Source organism: Cetorhinus maximus, chromosome 6 (assembly GCF_964194155.1).
Source record: "Cetorhinus maximus chromosome 6, sCetMax3.hap1.1, whole genome shotgun sequence".
NCBI classification, from domain to species: domain Eukaryota; kingdom Metazoa; phylum Chordata; class Chondrichthyes; order Lamniformes; family Cetorhinidae; genus Cetorhinus; species Cetorhinus maximus.
Genome location: NC_135884.1, coordinates 97,925,240 through 97,943,545, shown reverse-complemented (window position 1 = coordinate 97,943,545; position 18,306 = coordinate 97,925,240). Strand labels below are relative to the sequence as shown.

General features: G+C 41.7%; 1 protein-coding gene across 2 annotated transcripts in view; it reads right to left on the bottom strand.

The window, feature by feature from the left end:
• The window catches only part of fhod1 (formin homology 2 domain containing 1), a 343,619-nt gene that overhangs the window by 94,026 nt on the left and 231,287 nt on the right, over positions 1-18,306 (bottom strand). For both annotated transcript variants that reach the window (XM_078544152.1, XM_078544153.1), the window contains exon 10: positions 11,685-12,043. In XM_078544152.1, the coding sequence (XP_078400278.1) occupies positions 11,685-12,043 (359 nt within the window). The remainder of the gene's footprint in view (positions 1-11,684; positions 12,044-18,306) is intronic.

Here is an 18,306-nt window from a genome sequence, read left to right as displayed (position 1 = left end):
AATCACTGTTGTACATTCCAGAATTGTCCTTGCTGCCCGCGTTAGAGATGGGGAAACTGGCCACGGTTCTCATTCCTAATTGCTGCTTCAAGTGCACATGCAAAGGTCAGATGCAGCAACAATGAGTGAATGGCCTGCCAACACTCATAGTCAAGGCTCTATCATGAATAATGGGCACTTGTGGAAGGATCCAGAGGGCAACCCGTGGAACTGTAACCCAGCAAGGATGTAGACTTTGAAAAGGGAAGTTAAACATGAAAAAGACTTAATGGCTGGAATCTTCCAGCCCCTCACACCGGCAGCATCTTCTGGTCTCGCCGTTGTGAACAGAGATTTCAATGGCTCACCGGCCCCGCCGCATGGAAACTTGCCGTAAAGGGTCTGGAAAATTCCAGCCAATCTGGTAGCAGAAAAAGGCACCCAATTCAAGTTCACCTATGGCCAGAGCTCACTTGAACAAAATTGTCGCAATAAAGATGTTCCTCTCTGGGTGAAACACTTTCATGTAAATAAGTTCATGATTAGTTATGGGCGAATAGCACTACCTCTTGGAGCTCATAAATGAAGAAAATTATCAACATTAGCTTGTTACAATTGATCTTACCTGCAGAATCCATATTGTTATAGTCCTTATAAACACAGAATTGTTGCTCCTGAACTTACTGCAAACCACCTTTCAGCTCATTTCACATTACTATTCACTTTTAATATACTTTGTTTTAAAGATGCTACAGTCTTAATTGCGGGAATAGGCCTTAGACATTGATTATTACACACTAATTAGGAATCTAACATAACCACACACAAAATGAAGATGCAGTTCAACAATACTGAGAAAAGAGAAGAACTTGCATGATGTGGTGCTCGTCCCATTGCTCAGAGCAACTCAAAACACCTCATACACTATGAATTGTTTTGAAGTGCAGCCAACTGTGAGTGAACAACCATTTTATGCATGTGGTCCAAGAAAACAGTGGCAAGATTTTTTTTTGTTGTGCTGGTTCAACTACTAGGGACTGTGTTACCATTCATAACTAGCTGACATTGACATTTGAAATTAGTTACTTAAGTCTTAAAGCACAGAGCTGGCAAATGTTAAGTTTGTCATTGAGAGCAGAATTCTCCAGGCAACATTGCAAAGTAACAACATCTCCTATTTATATAGTGCCTTTAACATAGTCAAACATCCTAAGGAGTGTTATCAGACATAAATTGACACCAATTCAAAGGAGATATTAGGACAGCTGCTTGGTCAAAGAGGCCTATTTTAAGGAACCTCTCAAGGTGCAGAGGTTTGGGGAAGAAAGGTGACTATTAGCATAGTGCATAGAAGGTGCAAAATATGTTAGCTCTGAAAAAAACAGGGAATGTGGTTTGTTATTTTTTTTCACTCAATCTTTTGAATTGAGAGGGGAGATGACGTAGACTTTGTTTTTCACGCAGTGACTTACGGTGATCTGGAATGCACTGCCTAAAAGGTTGAAAACAGATTTAATGGGCAGGATTTCCCGGTCGGCGAGCAGTGGGGGGGGGCTCGCCGACACGTAAAATGACGTGGGGCGACATTGGGCGGAACTCCCGACGTCACCCCGTGGCATTTCAATTTTCAGGTCGGCGGGGGCTCAGCCAAATCGGCTGTGTGCCCGCCGACTTGTCAATGGTCTATTGAGGCCATTGACAAACTCATTATCATTAATGGACCTGCCCGTCCAACCTTAAGGTTGGCGAGCAGGCTGGGAGCCCTGGCGGGCTTCATTGAAAGCATGAAGCCTCATCCACGGGCAGGATGAGGTTTCATGTAGGTTTTTTAAAATTTAATAAAAGTGATGGACATGTCCCAACTCCGTGACAATGTCACATGAGGGGACATGTCAGGGAAATTTTATTTTTCTATTCTGAGCATTTTTACATCTGGAGCCGATCTCCCCGAGGCAGCACTTAGCCTCAAGGAGATGAGTGCGCTCTTTCGCGCACTCTCGGCTCAGGGAATCCCGCCCCCCCCCCCCTGCCTACACAGAGAGCGCACAGCGCTTCCTGGTGGATGTCACGCTGGGTGGGCCTTAATTGGCCTGCCCACGTAAAATGGTGGCACGCTCGGGGGCGCGCCTCCACGCGCCCACTCCTGAACTCCCCCCCCCACCCACCCCACCCCAACGGGGGGAAAATTCTGTCCAACAAGAGCTTTCAAAAGGGAATTAGATAAATTCTTGAACGTGAAAATTTGCAGGACTATTGGGAGAGAGCCAGAGAATGGAACTAATTGGATAGCTCATTCGAAGAGATAGCACAGAAACACAATGGGCTGAAAGGCCTCCTACTGAGCCATATAATTCTACAAATCATCAAGTGTTTCAGTCTCCCTTATGAAAGACCGGAGCAGCACATATCAGGACGTGTGCAAAACTATGGTGAGTGTAGATCACAAGGGCTACGCTATGCTATGGTATGAATAGATATTGGGCAAACTCCTGAGTATGAGACTCTGGTGACTTACAGGACAGACCAGGAATGAAAAGTGCTAATTTGTAAAGGTAGTTAGCAAATTTCACCACCTGACCTCTACCTGTTTCTCATCTCTTGGTTTTAATCAGTCATATGAAAGAGGCAAATTCTTCCTCTCCGTGCCAGTCCCTCTTGATCCGTTAATCTCTCCTCCTCTTCTGGATGCTGCCTGACCTGCTGCACATTCCCAGAATTTTCTGTTTTTATTGCAAATTTCAGTGTGCAGTGAAAGGAAATTAAGGCAAGCTACAGACTGACAGATTCCTACAAATATTTGGTAATCATATCAAGTACATTTTAAAAGGTACCAGATTTCTGGTTTAGCCCCAGCTGAGGCCACAGAGCTAACATGTCAACTCGTCAACTTTTGAGGATACAATTTGCCAAATATAATTGGAATCATGTTTCACTGCTTTCTATCAACACACTGTATGTCATTTTATAATTCTGGGAGCCTTGCACTGATCAGAAATAATACACAGCTGGATGAAAATGTGTTGAGAAAATGAATGACGAGTTAAATATTTCTGTGGCCTAAACCACTGACAACTTTTATGTGCAATGCTATTAACACCGCAGTTAAATTGTAATTGATTAAATGTGCATCATACACTTAGAATGTCATGTCTGATATAGTTGGGATCTAAGGGAGATGATTCATTTACCCCCGTCCCTACAATTCCTCTATTATACTAAGTCATTTCCAATGATAACCACCAGGAGAATGCACCATTCTTATTCAATCATTCAAACAGCAAGGTACCAAAGAATTCAGTGGGCACCGGATCACCATGAACGTCAACCATCATACTCATGGGGAACAATGTCACCATCCCTTTGAATTGGAATAAGACAGGTATTCAAAAACATCTTAATTTTGGCTCCCTCTGGCTGAGGATGCTTCAAGTTCCAAAATTAGATTAACCATGTTTCAGGAGCAACAATCCATCTTCCAGCCCGGATTAAACCACTTGCAATCTAAGCAATCCTGGCAGGAAAACTGAGTGTCCCGATAAAAGCTGCCATTGTATCTGTAGAACTAATTTGGATCCTGGGAGTAACTGTTTAAAAGTGTGAGGATAAGCTTGTAAAGCTGTTAAAAGGTATATGGAATACTCAGTTTTATGAATAAGGGATAAATTACACAAAAGCAAAGACACAGCTCTTGATCTTAACACTCATGTGCCTGGTGGAAACAAGGCTAGGTTGGAGACCAGCTAAACTGGAATGGGGTACTTAACCACTCCTTTCTTACTCTGATCTGGTTGCTTGCAATATTAAATTGCAGGCAGCAATGACATATGCCCGAAGGCAGAGTGGGAATGGGGGCGGATCCTCTTTAAATATGCAGATTGAACCTGATCTGCCATTTTAATCAGAGGGCTGAATGGCTTGAAGAAAGTTCTCAACCCTGAAAATTACAGGTTAAGCAGAGCCTGGTGATAGAAACAGAGACCCAAACTTATGTCTCTCAGTGAGAAAGAATAGAAGCAACATGATCAATGATATCTCCTGAAAAATTACAGTTAGAGAAGTGACTTATTTCTTCAAAGAAACAGATGGTAGTATACTTTGTAGTTGAAATACTCTACCAGCCTTTCTTTCTCCTTTAAATAAAGTCATCAAACAAATCTCACAATAGACCCGTGTCCGTCAGACAATTTAGTTTTAAATGAGGAAAAAAATGATAAAATAGCCTTTGGATTACCGTACCACATCAGTCAAACATCATTTTTGTGGCTAACTGGTGCTAACCAAGTGGTGAAAGTAAAGCTCATTGTCCTGAGTTCAACTTCATTTTGTCAGACAATTGTCTTGTGGTTAATTAAGCCAGTGATTTTCTATTGAATTTCCTGACCTTTCACCTGCTTGGACCTTTTCCCATTCTTCCCTCACTTTTTTTACTTTGTGTATTTTCCCCTAAACACCGATTCAACACATACAGCCCTGGCTTCAATGGTCATTTTGGCCAAGACTAACATTATCATCTGCGGATATAAAAATCTCAGTCAGAAACATCCAGCATGAAGTTGGATTTTACTGCGTAGGTGAAGTAATAAATGAGGGATTAGGCACTAGTTAGCAGAGGAATGTGCTCTAAAGTTGGTTGAAGGCCAAAGTTTCCCTTTAATGGATAATTAGATTTATACATAGGTTCATAAATGTCTAATTACAGTTAGAAGCAAAATTGCCTTTTCTTGACAACTTATTTCCTGTAAACTAGTGTATTATGTACAGTAAGTAGTGACTCATTTTCAATTCAAGCACATTAAATAATGAATTTTGAGACCACAATTTATAAGCTAATGCCCTTGTTCTTAATGGATCGATTTCCTAACATTTGCTAATGAATGGTTCATACAGATAGAACATAAAATGGCAGTAAATTCTTTAAGAGTTCTGTTCGAAGGCAAAGCATTTGCCACAATTCAATGTACAACAATTCAATAATGAAACACAGGTCATTTAAAACACCTCCAGCACCAACCAGCCCTGCATGTACAGATTAATATAGCCTATGGAGCAAAAGGTCTATCTCAGTATGGTCTTAGAATCACACAACACAGAAAGAAGCCAATTAGCCCATCATGCCTTTTTGTAAAAACTATCCAATTAGTTCCATCCCCCATCTCTTTCACCATAGCCCTGCAAAACTTTCCTTTTTAATTATATATTCAATTCCCTTTTGCTAGCTACTGTTAAATCTATTTCTACCACCCCTTCAGGCACTGCATTCCAGGTGTATGTACCCTTCTGAATTTATATCATATGGGTTTCATCAAATGCAAAGCAGAAAACTTTTTTAAAAAATCATTGGTGATACATAATTGCAATTGTCACCTTTGTTTTGGTCTGATATTTAACCTTTATCTGCCAGGGGTCAAAGCTCAGAAAAGACCAATGTTATGGAATATTATATAATCTATCGAATCTTTAACATGACTCAAGTGCAGCGAGCCAACTGCTAGTGTCAAGCGGAGACTGTCTCCACTGTGGTTCATTCAGACCATACACACTGGATGGTGACAGGACCAACGCAAAATGCAAATGTAAAGTTTTTAAGAATGACATGAAAAAAAAGTTGTGGAAGACAAATATATTCCCAAAGGGACTCATAAGGGATACAATGATTACTTGGATAAAGAGGGACATGTTAACGACTTTTAACAAGGCTTCACGAAATGGACATCAGGTCTTACAAATCTAATGGTATTTTTTGAAGAAGTTATGAAAAGGGTGGTAGAGGAAAGCACAGTAGGTGTTGTCTACTCAGACTTCCAAAAAGCTTTTGATAAGGTACCACACAAGAGGCTTCAGTACATGATCGAAGTCTTTGGTCTCAATGGTAAAATATTGAACTGGATTAAAAATTGGTAGGCGGGATGCAGCAATATGAATTTATACATAGATTCAGATCTGTTTGGAGATGACTTACCAGTGGTGACCCATAGCGAACGATGTTCCTTTTTGCTATTTTTATTAATCATCTGGTTGTAAGTGTTGGGGGAAACAATCTGAAAATCTGCAGATAGAAACATAGAAACTTGGAGCAGGAGTAGGCCATTCGGCCCTTCGAGACTGCTCCACCATTCAATGTGATCAAGGCTGATCCTTTATCTCAATGACATATTCCTGCTTTCTCTCCATACCACTTGATGCCCCTAATATCCAAAAATTTATTAATTTCTTTCTTGAATATGCTCAGTGACCTGACCTCCACAGCCTTCTGTGGTAGAGAATTCCACAGGTTGACCACCCTGAGTGAAGAAATCTTTCCTCATCTCAGTCCTAAATGGCCTGCCCCGTATCCTGAGACTGTGGCCCCTGGATCTAGACTCCCCAGCCAGGGGAAACATCCTTCCTGCATCCAGTCTGCCTAGCCCTGTTAGAATTTTATACGTTTCAATCAGATCCCCCCTCATTCTTCTAAACTCTAGTGAATACAGGCCCAGTTGAACCAATCTCTCCTCATACGACAGTCCTGCCATCCCCGGTATCAGCCTAGTGAACCTTTGCTGCACTCCCTCTATGGCAAGTATATCCTTTCTTAGATAGGGAGACCAAAACTGCACACAATACTCCAGGTGTAGTCTCACAAGGCCCTGTATAACTGCAGAAAGACATCCCTACTTCTGAACTCAAATCCTCTTGCAATGAAGGCCAACATACCATTTGCCTTCCTAACTGCTTGCTGCACTTGCCTGTTTACTTTCATTGACTGGTGTGCAAGGACTCCAAGATCCCTTTGTGCATCCACATTTCCCAATATACCACCATTTAAATACTCTGCCTTTCTGTTTTTCCACACTGAAGTGTATAACTTCACATTTATCCATGTTACACTGCATCTGCCATGTGTTTGCGCACACGCACAACTTGTCTAAATCGACCTGAAGCCTCCTTGCATCCTCCTCACAACCCCGCCCAGTTTAGTGTTGTTAGCAAACTTGGAAATATTGCATTTGGTTTCCTCATCCAAGTCATTTATGTATATTGTGAAAAGCTGGGGCCCAAAGACAGATCCCTGCGGTACACCACTAGTCACCGCCTGTCATCTGGAAAAAGGCTCATTTATTCCCATTCTCAGTTTCCAGTCTGTCAACCAATTCTCAATCCATGCCAGTATATTACCCCCGATCCCACGTGCTTTAATTTTTCCAACTAGCCTCTTATGTGGGACCTTATCAAAAGCCTTCTTGAAATCCAAATACACCACATCCACTGGTTCTCCCTTATTTATTCTACTAGTTACATTCTCAAAAAGCTCCAGTAGATTAGTTAAGCATGATTTCCCTTTCATAGACCCATGCTGACTTTGTCTAATCCTGTTAATGCTTACCACATCTTTTATAACAGACTCTAGCATTTTCCCCACTACTGATGTTAGGTTAACTGGTCTGTAGTTCCGTTTTTCCTCTTCCTCCTTTTTTAAATAGTGGGGTTAAATTTGTCACCCTCCAATTTGTAGGAACTGCTCCAGTCTACAGAATTTTGGAAGATGACCATCAATGCATCCAACATTTCCAGGGCCACTTCCTTAGTACTCTGGAATGTAGATTTTCAGGTCCTGGGGATTTTTCAGCCTTCAACCTCATTAATTTCTCCAGCACCATTTTTTTTACTAATACTGATTTTCTTCAATTCCTCCCTCACTAGATCCTTGGTTCGCTAACATTTCCAGGAAATTATTTGTGTCCTCTTTTGTGAAGACAGCACCAAAATGTGTGTTCAATTCTTCTGCCATTTCTTTGTTCCCCATTATAATTCACCCTGTTTCTGACTGTAAGAGACCTACGTTTGTCTTTGCTAATCTTTTTCTCTTCACATATTTATAAAGCTTTTACAGTCAGTTTTTATATTCCTTGCAAGTTTATTTTCATACTCCATTTTCCCCTTCCTGATCAATCTTTTTGACAACACTTGCTGAATTCTAAACTGCTCCCAATCCTCAGCCTTGCTACTTTTTCTGGCGTTTCCTCTTTGGATCTGATACTATCCCTAATTTCTTTTGTAAGCCATGGTTGAGCCACCTTTCCTGTTTTACTTTTGTGCCAGATGATTGGAAAATCTGTGCGAGTGTTAGGACTGTAAAAGATGCTCGACTGCTTTAGGTAGATCTAAACGTGCCGAGAGATTGGGCTTACGGCTGGCAAACGATGTTTAATTCAGACAAGTACAGTGAAAAAGGCCTATTATTTTAGCCTTGTACAAGACTTTGATCAGGCTGCACTTGGAATTTTGTGCCCAGCTTTGGTCTCCTCACATTGTGGGTGCTCTGAAGCTTTGGAAAATGCATAGCGAGTAATTTCTAGTACAAAACGTCAAGATAGGCTGTAAGAGTGGGCCTCTACACATTAGAGAAGTACAGACTTAGAGGTGATATAGCAAAGTTAGTTAGCAAAGATAGTTTGATGTTTGTGTTCCAGTTGATTGTTTGTATCAATTAAATAGGTTCAGTGATCACAATTTTAAGTTATATAACACCAGGTCAACTCAGTGTCAGCATTCGTTTAGTTGGTAGCACTCATGCCTTGAGTCAGAAGTTTGTGGATTCAAGTCTCACACAAGCTGACACTCCACTGAGGGAGTGCTGCACCATCGGAGATGCTGTCTTTTGGATAAGACATTAAACCAATGTCTACTCTCTCAGGAGGACATAAAATATCCCAGGGCACCACTTCGAAGACGAGCAGAGGAAGCATCCCGGCCAATATTTATCCCTCAATCAACATTACTAAAATTGTTTATAAGGTAATTATTATATTGCTGTTTGTGAGAGCTTGCTGTGCGCAAATTATCTGCCATTTTTCTACATGACAAGAGTGACAACACTTCAAAAAATACTTCATTAGTTGGAAAGCACTTTGGGACATGCAACTGTCGTGAAAATATAAATGTCAATTCTTTCATTTTTATCAAGGTTACATATCAGGAGGTGGTTCGTTTCCCTGAGAAAGAATGGTGGGCCTCTGGAACAGGCAGTTGTCTCACATGATGGATGCTGATTTGCTGTATTCCTTTAAATGAGAGCTAAACCTGTTTCAGATTCGGTGAAGATCACACCTTACCAAAGGGAATTTGGAGCCAGAGAGATCTCTTGGACTACTTTGGATTGCCTAGATGGATGGGTGAGAAATTTCTCAGATCTTACCTCCCCTATTTGGCCTGGGGTTTGTTTGGTTTACTAACCCTCTTAAGAGATCACATAAAGAGGTTTTGCTTGGCAGCCAACAGGCCCTTAACATTAAGTTGTAAGATTCAGAGAGCATGCCCTGCATTGCCATAAAGCCAGAGGGTTGCTCAGTGTTGAGACTGCGAGTTCTGAGGGCTGTGGGGGGGGCGGTCTGGGATTCTACAAGGAGGCTCTTTCAGAGTTTGGTATGCTTCATGCTTCTGCACTCTGGACCAGACCCTTAAGTTACAAAGTTGATGGATTTCTGCAGCACATGGCATCTCATGCTGAATCCCTCTAAAACCACAACCATTGCATTCTATCTCCAATGCCAGCACCACAAAAGAATGGTAAATCTACATGGATGGCCAGATCTGAAAGCATGATCCCAACCCAACAAACTTGGGAGAGACTAGATACCAGGAACATCTAAAGAAAACAGCAGCAAAGGTCAAATGCTGAGCACCTGTCTGACAAAGGTCATCACACACACACATCCTGTGGAGACTCAAATGAATGCAACAATGCGCATCATAACTGGAACCCTCCGATCAACACCCCTCCCCTGGCTTCCTGTCCTCACTAATATCATTCCCTCCATATATCTGCCACCGACTTACGAAAATTCACAAGCTGGTTGAAACCATCTATGCTACACCTCACTTACCGCTCCACGATGACCTCTTCAACCCACCTACTACCCACCTTCCATCACAGTGCCCCATCTGGAGCATCCTTCCTGAGCAAGATCCACCAGCAAACATCCTTTGGACCAAGGAATAGGAAACACAGGAAGTCACAAGCAACTTCCTTGTGACAAACCCCATCTGCCAAATGGCAGGCTTCAAACTACCAAGGAGGTTGGGGGGGGGGTGGTCATTGCTAAACAGGTTCAGGATGGGCCAAGGCCCCTGTGTAGCCAATCTCCACCTCTGGGGCCTCAACACAAACCCCTTATGCACTTGTGGAGATACACAAACAATGCTGCACTTTACCAAGGAGTGTCTTCGCGACAGACTAATTGGTTGACTAGTCACCTTAAACTCAGCCAATGGCTTAGGGCGTTCGCATTAATTAAATAACAATAAAAAGTGATAACATGGTTTCAACTGAGGTGGAAAGTGTGTGTGTATATACAAAGCATCACAATTGTATGGGACAGGCTGGGTGGACCAGAGGGTCTTTACCTGTCTATCACTCTAATGCTCGTAACAGATCAGAGGTTGAATTTGGTACCTTTCTGGTCTGTATGGCTCAGTTGGATAAACTGGCTGAACTGCTGGGGGAAGTTAGGAATCCTCAAGCATTATTACAGCGATTTATAGGCCTGTCTCTTTTAGTGCCTGTTTCAGTGTACTGTACTTTGTTTCCTTAATAAGTTTGGACAGTTACTGCATCTGCTTTACAGATACACAATTTTTAAAACTGATTTTCATTATTTCTGTGATCCATGCATTAACATGGTAAAATATGGCCACTCCAATAACGTTCAAATAATTGTGGCTCCCCATGAGCTAATTCCTCATCATCCTCTTTAAGTCAGGAATATTAAGCAGGCTCTCTCACTGAGATAATGCTGCTACATGGATGAGCCAGGCAGTGTGAATATTTCCACATGACATGCCATAAGAAGGTGAAGTTAAGTCGTTATATACACACGCATGCGCAAGTCTGTTTTCGGTTCTGAGTTGGATTTGCCACTGGGCAACAAAGCATGAAGCAACTATATGCAGCTCTAAAATATCAAGTCAATTCCAATGTAACTTGACAAGAGAGTACCCAATTCCTTAGTTTTCAACAGAGTAATGTAGCCTGTCAGGCTAGAACCTAATGTACCATTTGCTGTTGGATACTGCAAAACTATGGCATGCTACAGTTAAAAGGCAAAAGGCCAAATATTCCAAAATCAGCACAATCGCTTTACAGGCTAACTGGGATAAAAACATATTTGTACTGTCATAAGATCTCAAGTTACATCTCTGATGCTCCACATAAAACACAACTTGAAACATAAGTCAGCCAGCCAGCGTCATGCATCATTCCATGAATTAAAGAACTTATTGAATTCTTCTTAGGTGGTAATACAAATGGACAATCAATAGGCTCCTCTCTTCTTTAAAATGGAACTGAATATGTATGAAAAATGTATGATTAGCATAAATTTAAAAATCAGCGGCTACATTGAAATGGCCAGCTGCAGTCCGGTCATATGTCGAGTCTTTCATGACCTCAGGATGTCCAACATGTTTCACAGCCAATGAAGTACTTTCTTTTAAAAAATGTCATTACTTGTTATGCTGGAAATGCTTCACTTCAGTTCACTCAATCATTCAGCGAAAATAGATCTGTTCACATATTTGCTATTGTTGGACCTCATCACTATCTTCATAGTGAAAAATGACATTCATAACTGTGCAGAAAGACATAATGCAACATACCAGCTATCCCCTAATCCAATATAAAACAATTCATTCATATTATACAGATGAAATTCAATGTAGCAACTTACTCTGTTGAGGATTGTACTTGGTCTACAGATGGTGAGTTTAAGTCACTTGCAGATGTGGTTGAAGTTATTGCAGAATGGCTTTGGGAGTCAGGCTGTGCTGGGTGAATGGAAATCACCTTTGAACTCTTTGCATCAAACCTTGTAGGACTGCTAGGGCTCAGTCTTCCAGGGGTTGGGCTTTGCGGCCTTGCCGGTGCTGGGCTGGTTGATCTATTCACTGATGATACCTCAGCCATGTTTTGTCCTGAAGATCGCCTGTTTTTCCGTCCATCATCCCCATTTGGGGTCAGCTTCCTCCTGTCTCTTCGTGCATTTGGCATCTGTCCATCATCTTCACCGTCTTCATGCTTCAGTGCATTCTGAGTACAAGAAAATCATAGTGAGATCTGGAACACATTTATTATTTCTTCTGGTAACATAAAACTTTATGCACAGAGGAATTGGAAACCTTGGACCAGCATTTCCACTGTCAAATCCTGCGTGAAAACAATAGAATTATTTCACAATCAGAATTGAGTATTATGACTTTGATATGAAGGCAAAATCGCAATCTAAAGCAGTCCAGCATCCAGGTAGTCCTCCAAAATACACCAAGATACCAGCTTTTAACATTCTATAGTTATTTGGGATGAACTAATAGATGCAATCTTGCTCATGCCTGGTTTTCATCACTCCACTATTGGTGGCCATGCCTTAGCTGTTGGTGCTCCAAGCTCTGGAATTCCCTCCTTAAACCTCTCCACCTGCCTCTCCTTTTTTAAGGCACTTAAAACCTACTACATTGTGCAAGCTTTTGGTCACGTCCAAATAAATTATTTTGTGAGTTGGTGTCCAATTTTGTTTGATAATGCTTCTGTTAGACCTTTTGAGATAGTTTACTGCATTGAAGATGCTGTATAAATGGAAGTTGTTGTTGTCAGATTTTAGGTAGAATAAATAAATGAAAAAAATGGAGAGGCAGCAGTCTAGTGAAATCAATGTAAATGTCTACAGCCCTTACAATGATCTGAATGGAAGTGAAGGGGGATATATACAAACTTAAGCTCTGCCTATAGAGTTAAGAGTCAATTTTTACAATGCATTTTCGTGTTACTGAAATCAGAAACATCTTCAAATTAAGCTAAGAACTCGCTATTCTTTTTACTGGACATTTTGCCAGGTTTCCTCTACAGTAGGCTGTTTTGCCCTTTACAGGCCATGAGTCTACATACAGGAGTGGACCGGAACATTTTAGTAATTCAGCTCTTAAAGGCCTCATAATACTGGCAACAATAAATGAATGGAGAGAAGGGGGAAAGAGCTCTGACAGAGGGCATTGGGGAACAAGACAAAAACAACAGCAAAAAGCAGATAAAGAGCAAAGCAGCAAATTTAAATATTCTATATACAATTTACTTGCCCTGTAAACTAAACATTTTCCCAGAATTTTCATGTTGATTATCCATTTATCCATTTCTACGGAGTCCAGGATGGATCAACAATTTTTAATATTTATTTTTGTAATTTGTTTGTATAAATATAAAGGGAAAAAAATCTGTTTCAAAACAAATGGTCATTTATTTGAAAATACTGATCATGATCTGGAACAAAGACAAAGCTGTGTGATTATGGATGAACTCAACATTACCCAATACTTTCGAAATGGACTTTTAAGAAAAAAAATCTGAGATCATTCTAGAGAACTCTAAAAATAACTCAGTTATGCCTTATAAGGAATCAAAGATCCAAGTATTGCTACACAGTTAATCTGACCACAGCCAAAACTTCAAAAGCATATCATGTTACACAAACGGACAGGTTTCCTATTTTGCGAGTGCCATCTGATTTTATGTGCACCATCTGACTTATCTGTGGGTTATTACACCCAAGTTTCATATAACACTGAGCAATGGAAACAAAAAGTACAGTATTTTCGTACGTACTTAGTGTAGCAAGAGAGAAATACGGAAAATCTGAGGAGTGTCCAGAATGCAGCTACTTATGGAAAAGCACACTGATTTATCAAACTCTGCACAGAGGTGAATCAACAAGAAAATATGAAAGGAATGAAGTTTGGTGTACGCATTTCAAAGTAAATGAACAGCCTCCTACAGCTAATAATAGAAAACTGCTTCATCCTTTTAAATGCCATCCTTTTCAAGTAAAAACTGCATGAAATCATTTGTTCTTTGCTAAAACTAATGTGTAAATGCATTTGCAAATTGAGTTTATATTCAAAATAGCCAGACTCATTGGGCTGGATTTGACCTTGGGCTTCAGGACCTGGACATCAAATGGGGGTCTGGAGCCCGGACTTGCCTGCAACAAGACCAGCTCAGCACAATTCCTGGAGGTGACCATTGGCCACCTCCGAGGACAGGGTTTAGATGCTGCTGTCTCAATCAGAGGACTGGCAGCAATGGAGCCTTAGCAGCCCCATTGGGAGAGGTGGGTGATGCTGAAGCAGGTAGGAGATCTTCAGCACCACTCAAAATGAAGATGCTCTTGGAAGGATAAAATTAAAATCAGAGGGTCCCAGCTGGCAAGACACTCGGATTGGAGGAGAAGCCCCTCTAGATGGTTTGTTGGGGCCGCAGGGGCTGCCTTTCCTGTCTGTGGGCCCATCTTTGGAGGATGGAGCCTCTGGCTCCAATGGTTGCTTGACCATTTCCCATACTGCAAGGAAGGTTGCCTTGATTAAGCTGGCAGCTTCCACCATGGCTTGGTCCACTGCCAGCAAAATGCCAGCAACCTGGTAATATCACTCCTAATGACTCATTGGCTGTCTGCCTCCAAAGTGCAGAGTCTTGTTACAACTATTCAGGGCATTGGTGAGACCGCACCTAGAGTGCTGTATGCAGTTTTGGTCTACTTACTTAAGGAGGGATATACTTGCATTGGAAGCAGTTCAGAAAAGACTCACTAGGTTAATTCCTGAGATGAAGAGGTTGACTTATGATGAAAGGTTGAGCAGGTTATATCTATGCCCATTGATGTTTAGAAAATTGAGAGGTGACCTTATTGAAACATATAAGATTCTGAGGGGGCTTGACAGGCTGGATGCTGGGAGGACATTTCCCCTTATGGCGGAGTCTAGAATTAGAGGACACCATTTAAAAATAAGGGGACTTCCACTGAAGATGAACCCGAGAAGATCTCTTCTCTCAGAGGGTTTGCCAGCCTTTGGAATTCTCTTTGAGAGAGCAGTGGAAACTGGGTCACTGAATACATTCAATCCAGAGGCCTTGGATAATGCTCTGGAGATACGGGTTCAAATTCCACCATGGCAGCTGGTGGAATTTAAATCCAATTAATAAATCTGAAATTAAAAGCTAGTCTCAGCAATAGTGACCATGATAACTACCATCGATTGGCATAAAAATCCAGCTGGTTCACTAATGCCCTTTAGGGAAGGAAATCTGCCGTCCTTAACTGGTCTGGCCTACATGTGACTCCAGACCCACAGCAATGTGGTTGACTCTTAACTGCCCTCTTAAATGGCCTAACAAGCCACTCAGTTTATCAGCTATCAAGTTTAAAAGGAATGAAACTGAATGGACCATGCGGCATCAACCTAGGCACTGGAAATGACAATGGCAAACTCAGCCTTGTCGACCCTACATAGTCCACCTTATTAACATCTGGGGGCTTGTGACAAAATTGGGAGAGCTGTTGCACAGACTAATCAAGCAACAACTTGACATAGTCAAACTCATGGAATCTTACCTTTCAGACAATGTCCCAGACACCACCATCACCATCCCTGGTATGTCCTGTCCCACCAGCAGGACAGAGCCACCAGAGGTAGCAGCATAGTTGTATACAGTTGGAGGGAGTTGCCTTGGGAATCCTCAACATTGACACTGGACCCCATGAAGTCTCATGACATCATGTCAAACGTGGGCAAGGAAACCTCCTGTTGATTACCACGTGCCCGCAATCCCCACCCCCCACCCCACCCCTCACCTCTGCTGTTGAATCAGTACTCATGCATGTTGAACACCACTTAGAAGAGCACTGAGGGTGGCAAGGGCACAGAATGTACTCTGGGTGGGGGACTTCAATGTCCACCACAAGAGTGGCTCGGTAGCACCACTACTGACTGAGTTGGCTGATTCCAAAAGGACACAGCTGCTAGACTGGGTTTGCAGCAGGTGATGAGGGAACCAGCAAGAGGGAAAAACCTACTTGACATTGTCTTCACCAATCTAGCTGTCACAGATGCATCTGTCCATTACACTATTGTTGGGAGTAACCACCTTGTGGAGACGAAGTCCCTTCTTCACATTAAGGATATCCTCCATCGTGCTGTGTGGCACTAGCACCATGCTATTCAGGATATATTTCGAACAGATCTAGCAACTTGAAACTGGACATCCGTGAGGCGCTGTGGGCCATCAGCAGCAGCAGAATTGCATTCAAACACAATCTGTAACCTCATGGCCTGGCATATCCCCCACTCTACCATTACCATCAAGCCAGGGGATCAACCCTAGTTCAATGAAGCGTGCAGGAGGGCATGCCAGGAGCAGCACCAGGCAAACCTAAAAATGAGGTGACAACCTGGTGAAGCTATAACACAGGACTACTTGCATGCCAAACAATATAAGGAGCAAGTGATAGACAGGGCTAAGCGATCCCACAACCAACGGTTCAGATCTAAGCTTCGCAGTTCTGCCACATCCAGTCATGAATGGTGGTGGGCAATTAAACAACTCACTGGAGGAGGAGACTCCACTAATATCCCCATCCTCAATGACGGAGGAGCCCAGCACATCAGTGCAAAAGATAAGGCTGGAGCATTTGCTTATTTATTTTCATTTGTATTCATTGTTTTATCCCCACCTTTTATCCTATTTTTGATCTTTTTTCCCATCACTGTTCCCTCCCCCCATCTCACCCCCACAAGGGCCATCTGTCACTTGTTTATGTTGCTCTTTCCAGAGTGATTACCCTCGTCCTGCTATTATCACATTCTGCTTTCTTACCTCAATGCTACCATCAACACCTCCTTTAGCCAGTACCACTACCATTAACACCCCTTTGTTCATGACATATTTGTCAATCTCTCCTTTGCCCCCCACTATCACTGACCTTCTATCCAACTTCACCTGCTCCATCCCCTTAAACAGTATAAATTTCATCACATTTTTACTTCTCTTTAGCTCTGAAGAAGAGTCATATGTACTCAAAATGTTATTCTCTGTTTTTCTGTCCACAGATGCTGTTAGACCTGCTGAGTTTTTCCAGCAATTTCTGTTTTTGTTTCAGATGAATAGTTACTGCTGGTATAAAAAAAAATGTCAAAGAATGAGGTATTTCAAAAACTTGGATAAACCTTTAACATATTCAGTTTAGTTTTGTTCAGTCCTCTAAAGTTAACAACATCCAATAGGTTCCTTGAGCTTCAATGTATGAAGGAGCTGAATTGACACACTGTTAAGTGCTGTAGAAGATGCTAGGCCAGGATTCTAGCAAGGAAGAGGTGTATGCGTATCAGGTAGTTACTTAAAAACTAGCTTATTTACACCATTTACAGTGTGTACATAGTGCGTTATCAGGAAGGCACATCACCCCTCAGGGCTGCCAGTCTGCTCCCTACAGTACCTCACACCTGTCTGCCTGATGTCAGTGCCACATCATCATGTGCCCCATATATTAGCATATCCATTTTGTTAATCTCTTAAACTACAAATTAGTGATGCCTCCTGAAAGTCTGTACAAATTAGTGCACCCTCACCTTTGAATCAGAGGGTTGTGGGTTCATGTCCCACTCCTGGAAACCAAGAACTGTGATTGTACTCGAAAGAGAGTTGCAATCTGTGACTGTTGGTAACTCGAAAGAGTTTCCTACAGAACTTTCTCTTTTAGACAAAGCTCCTCCAATGAAATTATCAGTTTTATCTGATCTACTTTTTAAAAATTTGACCAAAATAGACCAAAAAAAGCAAATATGAAAAATTCCACATGCACAACAAATCAGCATCTGATAAAAATGACAAATTACTTATCCAGGTGAGGCCACCATCAGCAATGAGAACTGATGCTGAGTGATGTTTTTTTCCCTTTTTCCTGTATTTTTTTTCCTTTTAATCTTGGATTTTCCTATTTATCTAAAGCAGGTTAAAGTTAATCCCAAATCTTTCAAAGCTAACACAGATGATGAGAATCTCTCTTCAATGAGAGATCATACCACTGAAACATAAATGCATACTGATGACTACATGCACGATTCTTTCAAGTGTGATAGGGGCCCCAAATAATTCAGAGGGAGTGTGGCTGTAACCAATTTTGCAATTATTTTCTAAGGGTGAAAGAACAATCACAGCACATCAGCACCTGGTGTGAGATTCTATTTATATTCCATACCTCCCTGGGGAGGTTTAGGAGGTAAATGGTCCTAGAATATACTATACTTTGTTACAGCTGAGAAACATCTGTGTAGCAGGTGTGTAATTCATGCTTTGACATATTTTGTTCCTGGCGAGCGTGGGTCAGTGCCTTTTGTACACTGACGTGATCTCTACTCTGGAATAATTGACTTCACTGTGTGAGGAAGGACAATGTTATTAGTGAAACTGTAGGCCCTTTCCTGCAACATGGAGAAAAGCCCCCGAGAGCTTTGCTCATCATGCACATCTAC